Source organism: Monopterus albus, unplaced genomic scaffold (assembly GCF_001952655.1).
Source record: "Monopterus albus unplaced genomic scaffold, M_albus_1.0 scaffold357.1, whole genome shotgun sequence".
NCBI classification, from domain to species: Eukaryota; Metazoa; Chordata; class Actinopteri; order Synbranchiformes; family Synbranchidae; genus Monopterus; species Monopterus albus.
The window spans coordinates 187,843-204,075 of NW_018128237.1; the positions used below are offsets into that span (position 1 = coordinate 187,843).

The following is a 16,233-nucleotide window of genomic DNA, read 5'->3' on the forward strand; positions in this document are numbered from 1 at the left end:
ACTCAAATGAAGGTGTAGAACCATCTCAGGGATGATCAGCAGAAATGGACAGCACCTAAGTTAAATATGAGTGTCACAGAGCAAAGGGTCTGAATACTTATGACCATGTGATATTTCAGTTTTTCTTTTTTAATAAATCTGCAAAAATGTCAAATTCTGTGTTTTTCTGTCAATATGGGGTGCTGTGTGTACATTAATGAGGAAAAAAATGAACTTAAATGATTTTAGCATATGGCTGCAATATAACAAAGAGTGAAAAATTTAAGGGGGTCTGAATACTTTCCGTACCCACTGTATAAAACAGTAACAAAATCTGAAATATCATTTCATAATTTTCACATATGATTTTTTTTCTCTGTTTTGCAAAATTCTTTCTTCAGTTACAAAGTCAAGTGCATGCAGTCCACCTGAGTGGACAAGTGAAGAACTCCTTGAAAACTGCAGGTAAATATTAAAAAAAAAGAGAGAAAAGTTTTTTCTTTTTATGCTCAAAGAGTAATAAAAACACAGGAAAAACATCTTGACTGTGGCTTTCATAATTCATGCATGAAAGGGGTGTGAAAATACAGAAAGGAATAAGCACAGATATGGTACAACACGTCAGTATTTTTGGCTGGTGATTATGCAAGTCTGTTTGCCTCATTTGTGCATAAATGTAGCCAGTCCTTAGAATTGAGTGTGAGTTTTGCTTGACTGCGCACACTCTAATCACTGGACCAATGTGAGGCAGAGCCATGTGAATGAGTTTATACCCTCAGGTCCAACACCATTAGTGAAAACTGCCTCTGTGGGAGCAGATTACCTACGCAATAAGGTAATCTCCCTGTAATGAGAGAGGAGGAGAAGCAGAAACAAACAGTGAAGAATGTAAGGATCACACCATCAGAGGGCAATACCATGTAAAAGAAATTTTCTCTCCATGTCCAGACTGTCTGCCATGATGAGCTGCAGCAGGGTAATGACATGGCTACAAGTCTTCTAATGGCACAGTACTGGTTTGTGCCGGATGAACGTGGTTTCTGTTCCATTTGAATACGCCATGTAAAACGGCACATGCCGCTTGTGCCAACCTGTCCACAGTCTGAAGCTTGATCATGAACGGCCTTTGTGGAAGGACGGCAGCCAAGAAACCACTTTTTCCAGAAGAGGACAGGGAGAAAACTCTGAGATATGCAAAAGCTTGCAGAGACTTGGATGAAGATCAGTGGAAAAGTGGACTATAGAGTGATGAATCGAAGCTTGACATTTTCGGGTCTGCTTGTCGATGGTATATGAGAAGAAGAGCTGGAGAGAAGTGGAAGAGTAAGTGCAGCCTTCAGTGAAACATGGAAGTGCAAAGGGAGGTCACACAAAATACTGACATAGGACTGTAGAAGCCATTTTATTCAGAAAATTTTGTTTTTTAATATTGTGTGCATATTTCCTGTTTTGTTCTGGTTATATCTTAATAAGGAGACTGAGAAATAAATATAAATTTTCATGACAACCTTGCTAAAACGGCAACACTAACTGTAGCCCAAGACTTTTGCACAGTACTGTACAATGACATTCAAGAACCAGAGAATGTTTAGTGCTTTTTGCTTAACAAATGGCTTTCAAATAAATCTAATATTTTGTTGGTTAAACATTGTATCTGTTAATTGACTAATGGATTAATAAACTGAGTGCTTCATCCTTGAAGTACTTTGTGTAGTGCCTGACTTAATTGTGTTACAAAACAGAAAAACTAGAGGTCAGTGTAAAAGAACAAAAACTCCACAAAAAAAGAAAAAAATATATGTGAAGGGAAAAAGGAAGAAACAGAGAAGGGAGCAAGGGCACACAGAAACTCCCCTGAGATAGCCTGGATGCATGTGTGTGAGTGTGTGTGCAGGTACATGTGCATGAACTGCTGTGACCACACAACGCACAGATAAAGGAGAGCGCGATTCAGCACTACCAGCACCGTTGATGAATGATCCGACTTTTGTTTTAGTGGCAGGAAAGAATTTGGAGGGTCGCACGGCTGCTCAGAATAATGCTGCCCTTGTCTATTTGTCTGCAACCCAAGCATTAGTAAGCTCATATTGGGAAACAGTTACCCTTGAAACCGAGCACAGCAAAAACAGTCATCTGGCTAATTCCAACAGTGAGGACCACTGCTGTTCTTCAGGCACTTAAAGGAAACCAAAGCAACGTCATTACGTATCACGCTGACTGTGAAGAACAAAACCCCCTATTAACTGAGGAAATGACATTAACCGGCAAACCAGACAATATCTGTGTAGACCAACGTGAACAGCACCAGAAGAGGCTCATAACACACAACTGAAAGAGACAGGCGGATGAATAATGTGATAAGTAATGAGTAAATGAATGAATTGCAGTATAAAAGCAGATAAATGGGGGAGTGAATGCAGGCAAAGGAGCACAGAAGTGAAGAAGAAGGAGTGCTGCTTCGCTCTATCGCCAGTCTTTTACATCCTGTACTGATCGATACTGAAGCACTAAAGGAGATGAGCGACGAGGCCCAGCGTGTGGATGTGTATGTGCGTGTAGATGCGTACATTCAAAAATAGTATACTTATTTGGGGTTGAGGTGTCTCGCCATGTTGGGGCCTTTAAAATTAACATAGAAATAAAAAACAGAAGACAGAGGTAAGTGGAAGTTGAGAAACTGACGATAAAAATCTAACTTCAACGAGAGTCCTGTGTAGGATGTGGTACAAAATTCTTGTTAAATTAACTATTAAAAAGATAAGGCAAACAGAAAAGACCAGTGACAATGTAAACACATGGTCGTAGAGAATTAAAGAAGGGACAGCAGAGAGGAAAACAGAGAAGCTGTGTGAGAGACAAAGGAAGGGGTGGGCTGTAATTTATCCTACGGCGTGCATGCTTTACAGCTTTCTTAATTCAACTCCTGCTACTATTAATGGAGTTAATCTTGAGATTATATCTATTTTCTGGTGGCGGGGGCTGAAATACTGAATTCCTGCAGCCGATTCACCTCCCCTTCAAACTGCGGCCCAGCACTAAATCACCAAACACGCTCATTACGGCTGGCACCGGGTATGAGCTCAGGATGGTTGGGGGGGGCTCACTTACTCTGGGCCTGGGAGCAGGGGGAGTGTAGAGAGGGAGGCAGGCTTAGAGGGTTTATCTGGTTGGTTATTGTGGTGTGAACACTGATTTTATTTCCCTCTTCAAAATGTAAAGGCATTGTGTGTTTATTTTGTTCTGCCCATCGAGTTTGATCTGTAGCAGAAGAAAAAGGATTCGCCAAGTAAAAAAGCAAGACAGGTTCATTCTGGACATTAGACAACTTTAAATTCTCTCCCATTCTTTGGCACATTTGTGTATTATTGACTGATTATAAGGAACAGTGCTGATGACTGTATGGTGTTATGTATGTAAATGTGTGCGCGTGTGTGTTTAGTATACACATACAGTGTATACAATAATTAATATTATATTTTGTGGGTGGCACAGCAGTGGTTAGCGCTGTCACCTCACGGCAAGAGGGCTTGAGCCCTGGCCGACTCGGGGCCTTTCTGTGTGGAGTCTGCATGTGCCTGTGTGGGTTCTCTCCGGGTACTCTGGCTTCCTCCCACAGTCCAAAGACATGCAGCTTAGGCTGACTGGTGACTCTAAATTGCCCTTAGGAGTGAGAGTGTATACGCTGTTTGTCTACGTGCCAGCCTTGTGACAGACTGGCGACCTGTCCAGGGTGGACCCCGCCTCTTCCCCAGTGTCAGCTGGGATTGGCTTCAGCCCCCCTTTATTCAGCATGAGCGGTATAGATAATGGATGGAGGGATTATATGTACATACATACAGTGTTGTATGTACTGTATATGTATCTTGTATGTGTGTGCATATATACAGTATGTACTGTATATGTGTGTATGTTATATACGTATGTCTCAGTTGTGTCCTGATGCATTTCTTTTGCTGTCCTCTATCCACTCACGCCAACCGGCCGAGGCAGAAGGCTGCAAGTTTGCAAGTTTGTCCTCCCTGCTGTCACAAAGTGCTGCTCAAGGGGGGGGTTCCTTATAATATAGTGTAAGGCCTAGACCTGATTATGTAAAGTGCCCTGACACAATTGTTGTGAATTGGTGCTATGCAAATAAATGGAATTGAACTGAATTAAAACTAAGCCTATACATGCTATAAATGTTTATAAGGTCTATAATAAGCATCGTCTCTGCTTAGATCTTTAAGAGTAAGATAAAGAAAATATTCTTAATAATATCATGATATTGAGTGAAGCCATATCCACCAGCATTATCTCTGCGGTTTTTTTCCCCCCTGTGAGGGCTTCCATGCAAAGTGAGATGTCATTTCTTAATGAACCACTGTCTAAAAAGAAATGCTGAATCATATAAATTTAAGTAAAAAAAGTGAGTGGACAATCTGAGTCTTTGATTATTCTTAAAGAATAGCTTGATTTCTACTCAACTTTAAAACATTCAATTTACACAATATAACTGTCATTTAGAATCCATACAGTCTACTGGCATGAAGACACTGGGAACCTCTGACCACTGCAAGAGCCTGGATCTGGTGTTTTGGCCCACGGCCCTGAGTGAGGGGATCAGCTATGAGCATGGAGATAAGAGCTGAGAATGTGCGTGGTATGGCAGTGGGTGTGACAGGCCCAAGATGAAAGCAGCATTCAGTAGTGAAGAGCAGAGTATGAGCTCAGGCACCACTCAATAGCTTCAAACCAATAAAAGTGGAGGGTCTTTGGAGTTAAACAGATAAAGAAAGAAGAGGGGTGATCCACTGTCCCTTGGGAGCCGGCCTGTCCCCCTCGCTCCCTATCTCTTCCCTCACTTCTACACACTTGGTGATATTTCACAAGATGTCAAGAGGCTCAAATTGAAAATCCCTTGATGAATCAATATTTACTGCAGCAGTTAAATGAATAGTAATAAGTCACCACAGGCTGAGTCCAGCCACAGTCCAGGACTCAAATGTCTCACCAAATCTGGATTACACAAATGAACCTTCCATCAGCAACACACACAAACGCACATGCAAAACACAAATGCACAAAATGCTTTAATTTTTTATTTTGAGTAGCTGTTTATAATTAAAGGATCAGTTCATGGCATTCACAAAAGTGAAACATTTTTGGACTTACCAGTAGTGACATGTAGCCAATTAGATAGCTGTAACCACCTTACACAAAACACTCCCCATATGAAGTCTGTCCAAAGTGATGTTTGTAGATGATTCTCACTAACAGGAAGCCCAAGTTTCAGCTGTGAATATGCCCAAATCTTGGGACATGATGGAGAAATTATGCATGGATACACACCACAAGGTGTATTGTAATGAAGTGACCCTTTACAGAGCACACAAAATGGAGGATCTACTACACTGTCAATAATAAAATGTTTAATTTTAACAAATGTATCTAAAATATTTGCATTGATAACACTGCATTATTGCTGAGGGATTCCTTCATGTGATGTGTGTGACAGTTTAGTCAGATCAATCTTCAGCATAAGTATCATGTTAAATCCCTACATATCAACAAACTATCAAAACCAACCACAACAACCCTTCAGAGCCTTCACAATCAACCTGTAAGTAGCTACTGTAGAAAACAAAGCTCTGAGCCACTTGGTTAATAAATGCTGTTGTACTGTGTCTTTTTCATAGTGATAAAGCCATAAATGAGGCATTAACTTAACATCTGCCACCCAGTAATGACCTCCTCGTAAACAATAATTAACTCTCAACCCTCAGACACGCCCTCCCCACCACAACATGTCATCACACAAAGTAGATCTTTTCAGCTCTCTGTGTTATAGGGATAAAAATATGTATTATGTACAACTAAGTCACATAAGACTCGAGATTCCTATAATTGCAAACTGGTGCTGAATTGATTTGTTGATTAAATGAAACCAATACTGAGAGCAAGTAATCTATTATGTTGTTTATTGGTCTGAAATACTAAATATTTTCTGGCTCTAGCTTCACGTCAGAATTTGCTGCTTTTGTCTGTGTTCAGTAAATTGAATTTATTTTTGGTTTTTATTTATTTGCAAGACAAAACAAGCAAAAGACGGATGTCGCTGTGGGTGCCTGGAAACAGTTTTATGATATTTAACAGACAAAATGTATTAAAAAATAAACATTTAAGAGATTAACCAATAAGGAAGCTAGCGGTTAGCTACAGCCCTATTAACGCTCATCGTACTGTGAAATCCACACTCACTGGTGGTTTATATTTTGACTGAGAATGACAGAAAGATGAGTGCTGAGACAGAGAGGGTGATAGTTAGATAAATGAACATAGGGAGAAGAGAAAGAAATGGATCCACCCACCCTTCTCTCTTTCTGTATCTGTCCTGGCTGCTGGAAATTAATGTGAGCAGCACACTGGTGTAAATGGTTTATTCTCTGGGTTATCTACTGTGTAAAAATGAGCTCCATAAATTTCCGACCCCTTCTACTCATGCTACACATGACGGCGACGGTGACGGTGCACTGCACTGAAGGATAATAACCACTGAGACACATTACACCCAGACCTGCAGCAGGTGTGTGTATGTGTGCATTTGTCTTTGTGTACATGGTTATTCTGTTGGGCATCAGCTCACCTGGCAGACTGGATCCTTTTGGCTCTCCAGGAGAAGGCGGGGCTGCACTGGAGGGGGTGTGCGGTGCTGCAGCCCGGGCGAGTCACCATCTTGTAGCGTGTCCTGAACACCCGCTGGGAGGCAGGGCTACGGTGGGAGGAAGAGGTGGGACCTAAGGACAGCAAAGTGCACAGGTCACAAATAAAAATCCGATCCCAGACTAGAGCAAGAATTCCATCCCCAGTCAGTGTGCAAATAAATGCACATACACATCATGCTGAATGCATAAAACTGTGTATATATACACACACATGCACAAGTTTGTCTCAGGACTCTGGCAGGTGTGCTCTTTAATAAGCTTCACATATAAAAATGAGAGGGAATAACAAAGGCAGAATTTTTATGAGCCTAATAAATCAAATCCTCTGTCTCTTCCCTCGCAGCCTTCATCCCTCCTGCCCGGCCTCCCTCCCTCATTCTCACTTTAAGTCTCATTCGTTATATCATTTTACAGATCCATCAGAGAAGAGGCGTAAGAGGAGAGAGATTGGCATAGAAAAAAAAAGGACTAAGTGCTTTTATATATTTATTTGTTTGGCTGTGTATCCATCATGTTGTTTTATGATGGTCTGGTCTGGCTGATGTACTCACACAAAGAAGAGAATTTGCATTGTGGGTTGTCTCAGTCCCAGCTCATACCAGTTTACTAAGATCAAACACTACACGAGCCAGGAGTCTCTCTACTGAAGTTAAAGATGTATGGTAACTGTGGATAACACAGAGGTTTGTGTCAAAGAATTTGAGTTCTAGACCCAGCGTTAATAAGACAGTTACTGCTTAGTGTGGCAAAAAAGTTTAAATGTCAAAACCCCGCTTTTTCATTTACAACTACCATACCCCTTCCATCATACAAAACCTCTCGACTACTAGAGCAGTACCACAGTAGGACGTTTAGGTGTGAAAAGAAAAATTTTGCATTTCAAAGAAAGGGCTGAGGTCAAAACGTGTCACCTTATTATCCTAAAGATGTCAAAAAAAAGAGACATGAGCCTTCAGACAACCAGCCGAAGTGTAAACCAGTCAGTGACAAAGGCAGATGATGAAAACTACAGAGGGGTAAAGCTGAACCTGGGAACTAGTCTGCCCACCTGGTAGACCTATCTACACTCACACAACTTCATACTGAAACCTTTCTTTGGCAAAAAGGTCAAAGGACATGAGGCTTTCCTCGCCAAACACTCCTCACATATGATCTTCAACTTTTCCCTTTGCTCCCGCTATACCTAATAAATCTGTTTCTTTGTCCTCCTTTCCTAATTAAAAAAAAAAAAAACTAACAAAAAAGTTCAGCTAACCTAGGGCGTGGCTTGTGTTTTCTGGCTCTTGACCATGTACCCAGAGCTCAGCTATTTACTTTGGTCTGTAAGATTTTTACTGTCCACAGAAACAATGGTTCAAACTGCTGAAAAATGGAGCATGTGGATTTTATGCAATGTTACCTCTGGAATAAGACACTTCACAACAAATAAACTTTTACAGATGTGAATTAAAAGCTTTGTGGAATATTGAAACATTTGCTCAGTTCATTCATTTGCATAATTCCACCCAGAAATAGTTATAATCTGCACTACCTGTTCCCCCTCTACCAATCACTCAGTGACAGCACTCTACCTAATGAGTAAAGAGAAGAGTGGAGAGAGTGACAATAAATGAGTTTGTACTCTCAGCAATAAGCTCATTTTCTATCACAAGTCTTTAATTTTCCATTGTCAGGATTGTTTCCCTAATTATTAGTGTCCAGTAACAGCCTATGGCCATGAGGGCTGCAGTGACAAACAATAAAATGATTCAATTTCCACTCCACCTTCTCTCTCGGCTCTCTTGTGGGCCAAGATGCAGCTATGGAGACTGCTGGATAGACTCACTGGGGGTGAGGGGGCTGCTGAAATACTGACTGCGTGGTTCAAATGTGCACATACACTGTGGATTATGCATCTCTCATCCCCTCCTCTCTTGATGGCCAAAACTGGGTCTGTACTGAAAATCACTTATATGTGATTTTGCATATTTACGTGAGACTGTGTTACATATCAACATCAGAAAAAGTACTGTCATCAAAGTGGCATTCATTTCAATTATATCGTGCAGCCTGTGGGCATAGCAGGTGTGTGCTGGGTTATGAAAGAGAGTCCAGGGAAAAAAAAAAAAAAAGGAGAGAGAGAGAGAGCAAAAGAGTTTATGGGTGGAGGTGGGGTGGTGGCTTGTATGGGATTAGTTGCCTGGCTTGAAGTCACTTTTTCTCCCACAATCCATCTGTATTGCAGTCAAAGCTATTTGGGTGTCCTGGCAGATGACAAATAGGGCTTGTCAAAGGTGCTGCCACGACTCCCACCCCACAACCTCTTACAGCACCCTGCTCCCTGCATCCCCAACCTGCACCTCAATCTGCCTCCAAGCCCTCATCCTAAACATCATGACAAGTGCCATGTCCGCAGCGCTGTCACACAACCGTTCCACCTCGGCTACTGTTTAATGACATCTACAGTGAACTGTGCTTCTAGAGTGTATCCCTAAGTGTGTGTGTGTGTGTGTGTGTGTGTGTGTGTGTGTGTCAGCAGGGATGGATGGACGGTGTTGCTCTGATTGTAAACCACTGCAGGTTGTGTTGCTTGAGTGGCTCTGGGAGCAATGGGGTCTCAATCTTCCCCTATAGGACCATAACCAATGAGTATGTGAACACACACACACACACACACAAAAATGCACGCTTACTCACACATATACACCTGGGGTCTCAATCTTCCCTTAATAGACCTTTGACAGTGGCCTGCCTCACTATGTGGGGAGAGTGAGAGAAGTGGCGCCCTGCGCTGTGAAGACGCTGTTTGCAGACACATGCAGCTCGCACAGTGCCCATCCATCTCTCACTGACTCGCTGCTGTGAATCCACAGATAATCTACTCCAGCCACTCCACTCGTCGCTTCTCATATAAGCAGCCTGCCTTCTAGTCACAGACACACGTTAAAGGGTTGGTTCAACATATTTGTCACCAACCTCAGGTGCTATCTATCCATGCATGCAGCTTTACTCTCCCTGGTTTTGAGATATCCATTTCTGAATAAAGAGTTCATTATGTTCAGTTGCTCAAGTAATCCATTAATTGACTATTTTTTTCAGCTCAAGTTCTTTTACTCCTTAGTTTGATTGACTTTTTATCTGTAAGTGTCATTGCAAAACAAAGGGTATCCAGTATCAGTTACATTCAAGCCAGGGCCAAGAATCCAACTCTGTATTCATGGTACCTTCCATAACAATGATTCTACCGAGTTCCATGCAGTGAAGTATGCACAAATTTTTATTATTTTGGAAAATGACAGCACAAGCATCTAATCAGTGCTCAGTATCATCAAGCATCTGATTTGATACTGGGACAATGAGGCTGGGCTAGTGTATGCCTACTTCCAGTATTAAAAAAAGATTTAAAGAAATTCTGCAACACCATCTCTTCTAGAAAGAGCATCCTCTGGATCATTCACAAACTGCACTTTGTTGAATCCAAGTCTGATAACTTTTCAGAGTTACTTGGTTTAATTAGTGAGATCTGTAAATGCAGTAACTTTGCTAAGAAGAAGTCCAATAATGCAAGAAATGCCAACATTCAGATGATCAAACAGGGTTAAATAAAAACTTCGCCAAACATATTGAGCCTAAAAGAAGAGTAAGAATTACAATTATTCCCAGCTGCAAACATCCATCTCAGTTTACAGACCAACCTCAGTCAGATGATCATGCAGGGAAAATGATATACTGTTTACAGTCTGTGTGATTGTCTCGGTGCTTATGTTTCTACAGGACAATGTTATCAAAGCTGTTAAAAATAATGGCCAACGCTACAAAACCAAGACCCAAGTTGTTATAAATTGGATATATTATTTGAATGTCATTTATACAAACAAAATTCAATTTGCCACAAAAGGGGTGGATGGAGAAATTTGACACATTTCTAAATCTCAGAAAATAAATCCACTAGAATCTCATGGCTGCAGACCACTAAATGTAATACGAGTAAGCCAACCCTTCAGTCAGGTTTTCCCTCATTTATCCTCTCAGTAATACAACTCTGATCCTCGTCTGTTAGTCCAAAAGAAGAATCCACTCAAAACCTTTGACAAATCACTAACATAACTACTTCGTCAACTTCAGGAGACAGATGTAGCATCACGTAAGTGGATCTGTTGAACTAGAGTCACATCCCTATGATGACTGAGCCTCCTCTCAGCAGTGTGGACTAGATTTTGAGTAAAGTTGTCTGCTACTTCAGAGCTTTGGTACTTACTTCTATGCTCTTGCTTGCTTGCTCTCTCTCTCTCTCTCTCCTCAGCCTTCTGACTGGGGGTGTTGACAGGCCACTGCACCACCCATCCATCCTCTTAGGGTCTCCCCTTCCATACCTGACTGCCAATTCCAGGAAACAGCGGTCCCCCTCCGTGGGACACCCGATGGATAATAAATCTTACTATTGACAGCACCCGTTACCCCTGCCATCCCATGTTCTCGTCTCCTGGGGCTCATCTTCTGACTCCCACTGCTCCGGCACTCTTACAGAAGACAGCAGTGCCATGCTAACATCAGACTTAACAAGGAAGTTACCACAACTTAATAACTCACTGTAAGCCACCGTGGTTATGATAATATGATCGCTGCATGTTTGACACCCAGCGATACTTTCTAACACGCTACCCAGAGATGTCAAAAGTCTCTGATGTCCCACCCTACACCACAGAGAACTGTATTCCAAGGTCTTAAAAATACTGCATCCCGTAACTAATTGGAGTATATTATGTACTCCTAAAGTTTTAAAGGAGATGTTGCATGTGAACAAGTTTAATATAAAAAGCTAAGAAGGACAGAGGAACGTGCCGCAGGATAATAAAATGACTGTACACTCCCAGACAGTGTGACAGAGTCCCATGGTGACAGATAAGGTCAGAGTTCAAAATAATTGGCTGTGGGTTCATCAGTACAAGTGATACCTATAACATTACAGTCATCTGATTGAATTTTAAGAGTTTTAAGGATGCACGAGTAAATGTGTGCATACTATCCTATAGGTAACACTTCATGACACCGAGTCATTCCTGCAAACTAAAAACAGAACAGCTTTCAGAGAACTAATGTTACTGTAAGTGTGATGCCAGACAGATGGCTTAGCATTAATCAATTGCTCTCCAGTTCTCTACCGTGTCGTGACCAAATTAACACTTGCTGCAAGTTAGATACTGGAGAATAAACAGGAAGATATTTAAAGAAAGTTTTTCTGTATGATGGAAGTGTAGCAGTCCTTTTACAGGAATACACAGGGGCTCCACTGGTGTGTGTGTGGATGAAGCTGGGCTAACATGGACTGACAGGTTGATGGCTGTGTGGGGGCACATACTGACACAGAAGGCCCATGGTACGTGCCATCAGCAGCCCAGTGAGTCAGTGTGGTGGTAATGTCAACACTGTCACGCTCAGGGTGGGGCCCATCAGCTGTAACGTATAGCAGTTGACCTGAGCGACCTCAGGCTGACTAGGGGACAGGAAAGCAAGCGCAAACACAAATGTATGCCATTTCTGTTTGTGTACACAGTAAATAAAAAAAAGAAATTAAAAAAAAGTAAAAGCAATATGTTAATTAGTGAGCTTCACAATTTGGTACGGTTTATTTTGGAAATGTCCCTACTTCCAGCCATTATGTCAAGCTAAGCTGATCACTTCCTCGATTGAGATTTATACTTAATGTAGATACAGGATTAAAGGTATTAATCTTCTAATCTACCTCCCAGAAAGAAACCATTTATTGTCAGAAATGTCCAATAATATTTTAAAATACCCAGAATTATCAAATATTAAATGTTGTCTGAGTATAGACAAATAATGATCAAAAATGTATTGTAATCAAAAACTACCTGATGACAGAATAAATAAACAAGAACAGAAGTGATATGACATCCATACTCTGTGCTACAAACACATTTTGGACGGCTCCATGAAGTACGATAGCCAGCCCCTGGAGGGTTAGAAAAGTTTAGAGCGGTCTGTAATTTACCTTAGGGCCACACATAACTGTGCTTTAACAATAATGCAATGATCATGTGTAATCAGGATAAGCTTTTATCATTACATTACGGATCTATATTTGCAAAAACTATACTCAGAAGATAAAACAGAATCTCCATACATTAAAAGCTTCATCTATGTCTAAGTATTTTTCCAAATACTGAACAATATGCAAGGAGACCTGACAACATCCTTGATGAATAATTAAATGATAATAGCCCCTATGTGTGCGTTTCCAGAGAAGCCATATGCTCTTGTAGCCATAAAGAACATCAATAACGCAAGTAAGACATGATGACAACTCACTTCTTGTGAACTCAACATTGACCTTGACCCTGAGAGCTGGCAAAATCTGTAATACTGATCTGTAATTCATCATGAACATTTCATGATTGTCCCATGTTTTTGTCGCACACAGTGTCATGTCTGGTCAAAAATATAATGACTGCAGCTGTCCATCAGCACATCCCATTAGATACATCAAGAGCAAGAGCCTGAGGCTTTGTCCACTTAAGGGCTGCCATTATGACATACATTATATGTGCATCTATTTGTGAATATAGAGTTTGTAGGTAGGTAGGTGTGTGTGCATGTCTGGTGGTGAGACAGAATGAAAACTGTGTGTCATAAAATCTTTTCCAGGTCTGACTGGGGCACCTGAAGGTTAAGTGAGTCCATCCCTAAAGAGCAACACAAGATTCCACAAGGGATGTGAACCTCTGCCCCCTACTACAGAGGTCAACAGCCTGAGTAAGTAAGAAGCCTGTGGTGAGCGTGACAGAAAGGAAAGAGGGGATGAACGTTCAAACAAGAGTGCAGGCTATAAACGGGTCTGGGCAGCATTGTTTTTTTTTGGCACTGTTGCTTTGTTTTGGGGTTCCTCACTGCTGTATTGCAGTGTTTCCCTAAGTGTTTCCCTTAGGTTAATAGATCAGGCAGGGCGGCCCTTGTGCTTGTTGGTGTGCGGACCTGTGTCAGTGCACGAGGCAGAGGCTGCTTCCCTCCCCTCTGCAACGGAGGAGCTAGAAGCGTCCTGGCCACTGCTTCCAAGCAACAGCGGAAGGGTTCGGTGATGGCAGCGAAAGTTGATGCACGATTGAAGAAAAGATGCTATTTTGTCCCGGTTTTCCTTCCGTGCTCGACACTTGCTCACATCAGCTTTGAATCAAAGCCTTTGATGTTGCACGGAACACATCTCCACCTTGGGTTACTATCATCATCTTAGCTGCAAGCATGAATAAGTACTCAGTAGAGACATGAGAGAATAGCAGTGATGGAGTAATAACCAGTTTTGCAGTAATTACGTGTCCATGCATTACAGTGCCTTGCGAAAGTATTCGGCCCCCTTGAACTTTGCGACCTTTTGCCACATTTCAGGCTTCAAACATAAAGATATAAAACTGTAATTTTTTGTGAAGAATCAACAACAAGTGGGACACAATCATGAAGTGGAACGAAATTTATTGGATATTTCAAACTTTTTTAACAAATAAAAAACTGAAAAATTGGCCGTGCAAAATTATTCAGCCCCCTTAAGTTAATACTTTGTAGCGCCACCTTTTGCTCCGATTACAGCTGTAAGTCGCTTGGGGTATGTCTCTATCAGTTTTGCACATCGAGAGACTGAAATATTTGCCCATTCCTCCTTGCAAAACAGCTCAAGCTCAGTGAGGTTGGATGGAGAGCATTTGTGAACAGCAGTTTTCAGTTCTTTCCACAGATTCTCAATTGGATTCAGGTCTGGACTTTGACTTGGCCATTCTAACACCTGGATATGTTTATTTGTGAACCATTCCATTGTAGATTTTGCTTTATGTTTTGGATCATTGTCTTGTTGGAAGACAAAGCTCCGTCCCAGTCTCAGGTCTTTTGCAGACTCCATCAGGTTTCCTTCCAGAATGGTCCTGTATTTGGCTCCATCCATCTTCCCACCAATTTTAACCATCTTCCCTGTCCCTGCTGAAGAAAAGCAGGCCCAAACCAGGATGCTGCCACCACCATGTTTGACAGTGGGGATGGTGTGTTCAGGGTGATGAGCTGTGTTGCTTTTACGCCAAACATAACGTTTTGCATTGTTGCCAAAAAGTTCGATTTTGGTTTCATCTGACCAGAGCACCTTCTTCCACATGTTTGGTGTGTCTCCCAGGTGGCTTGTGGCAAACTTTAAACGACACTTTTTATGGATATCTTTAAGAAATGGCTTTCTTCTTGCCACTCTTCCATAAAGGCCAGATTTGTGCAGTATACGACTGATTGTTGTCCTATGGACAGAGTCTCCCACCTCAGCTGTAGATCTCTGCAGTTCATCCAGAGTGATCATGGGCCTCTTGGCTGCATCTCTGATCAGTCTTCTCCTTGTATGAGCTGAAAGTTTAGAGGGACGGCCAGGTCTTGGTAGATTTGCAGTGGTCTGATACTCCTTCCATTTCAATATTATCGCTTGCACAGTGCTCCTTGGGATGTTTAAAGCTTGGGAAATCTTTTTGTATCCAAATCCGGCTTTAAACTTCTCCACAACAGTATCTCGGACCTGCCTGGTGTGTTCCTTGTTCTTCATGATGCTCTCTGCGCTTTAAACAGACCTCTGAGACTATCACAGTGCAGGTGCATTTATACGGAGACTTGATTACACACAGGTGGATTCTATTTATCATCATTAGTCATTTAGGTCAACATTGGATCATTCAGAGATCCTCACTGAACTTCTGGAGAGAGTTTGCTGCACTGAAAGTAAAGGGGCTGAATAATTTTGCACGCCCAATTATTCAGTTTTTTATTTGTTAAAAAAGTTTGAAATATCCAATAAATTTCATTCCACTTCATGATTGTGTCCCACTTGTTGTTGATTCTTCACAAAAAATTACAGTTTTATATCTTTATGTTTGAAGCCTGAAATGTGGCAAAAGGTCGCAAAGTTCAAGGGGGCCGAATACTTTCGCAAGGCACTGTAATGTAATGAAGAGGGCCTGCTGGAATAACTCCAGAAGTTATGTCTGACAGTTCATTCTGGCCCAGGGCCATGGTCAGCTCACTAACAGGGAGCCCAGCTCTGAACATAGCACAGCATTTACCAGTTGAAAACTGAGGGTTCGGGGGCTAAAAGGTCAGGAGGGAGAAAGACAGCACTTTGAGCGACGGTCAAGTGTGTTCTCGGCTTAGGCTCCAATTTATTAAGGGCTGGGGGCCAAGGGGCTTCCACTGTCCTCTCTCTGAGGAAGACCAGCACATACTCAGAACAAGGACCCAAATAAACTTTCCGCAACTCAAAACTACATTCCACCTTACACTTCTTCATCAGCTTCTCTCCACTATATGATCGCACTAAACTCTCTTCTTGACTCTCAGTTGTGTAATAAGTGTTGTTACTCTCCATGTTTACATGTGTGTCCTTAGCTCTCTCTGCCCTTCTCTTATACAGCATCTTCACCCACGGCCCCCTCATTCCGAGGTGGCATTCTAGGTGCAGCTGCCAGGCCCTAATTGGTCCCTTTGGGCTGGGGGAGAGCTGGCAGCAGCCCACTAAAGTGCTGATTGCAACCAGGAGGAGCGG

At 41.9% G+C, this 16,233-nt stretch overlaps 1 protein-coding gene across 2 annotated transcripts in view; it reads right to left on the minus strand.

Moving 5' to 3' along the window:
- The window catches only part of zc3h3 (zinc finger CCCH-type containing 3), a 48,475-nt gene that overhangs the window by 16,910 nt on the left and 15,332 nt on the right, over positions 1-16,233 (minus strand). For both annotated transcript variants that reach the window (XM_020625532.1, XM_020625530.1), the window contains one exon: positions 6,602-6,752. In XM_020625532.1, the coding sequence (XP_020481188.1) occupies positions 6,602-6,752 (151 nt within the window). The remainder of the gene's footprint in view (positions 1-6,601; positions 6,753-16,233) is intronic.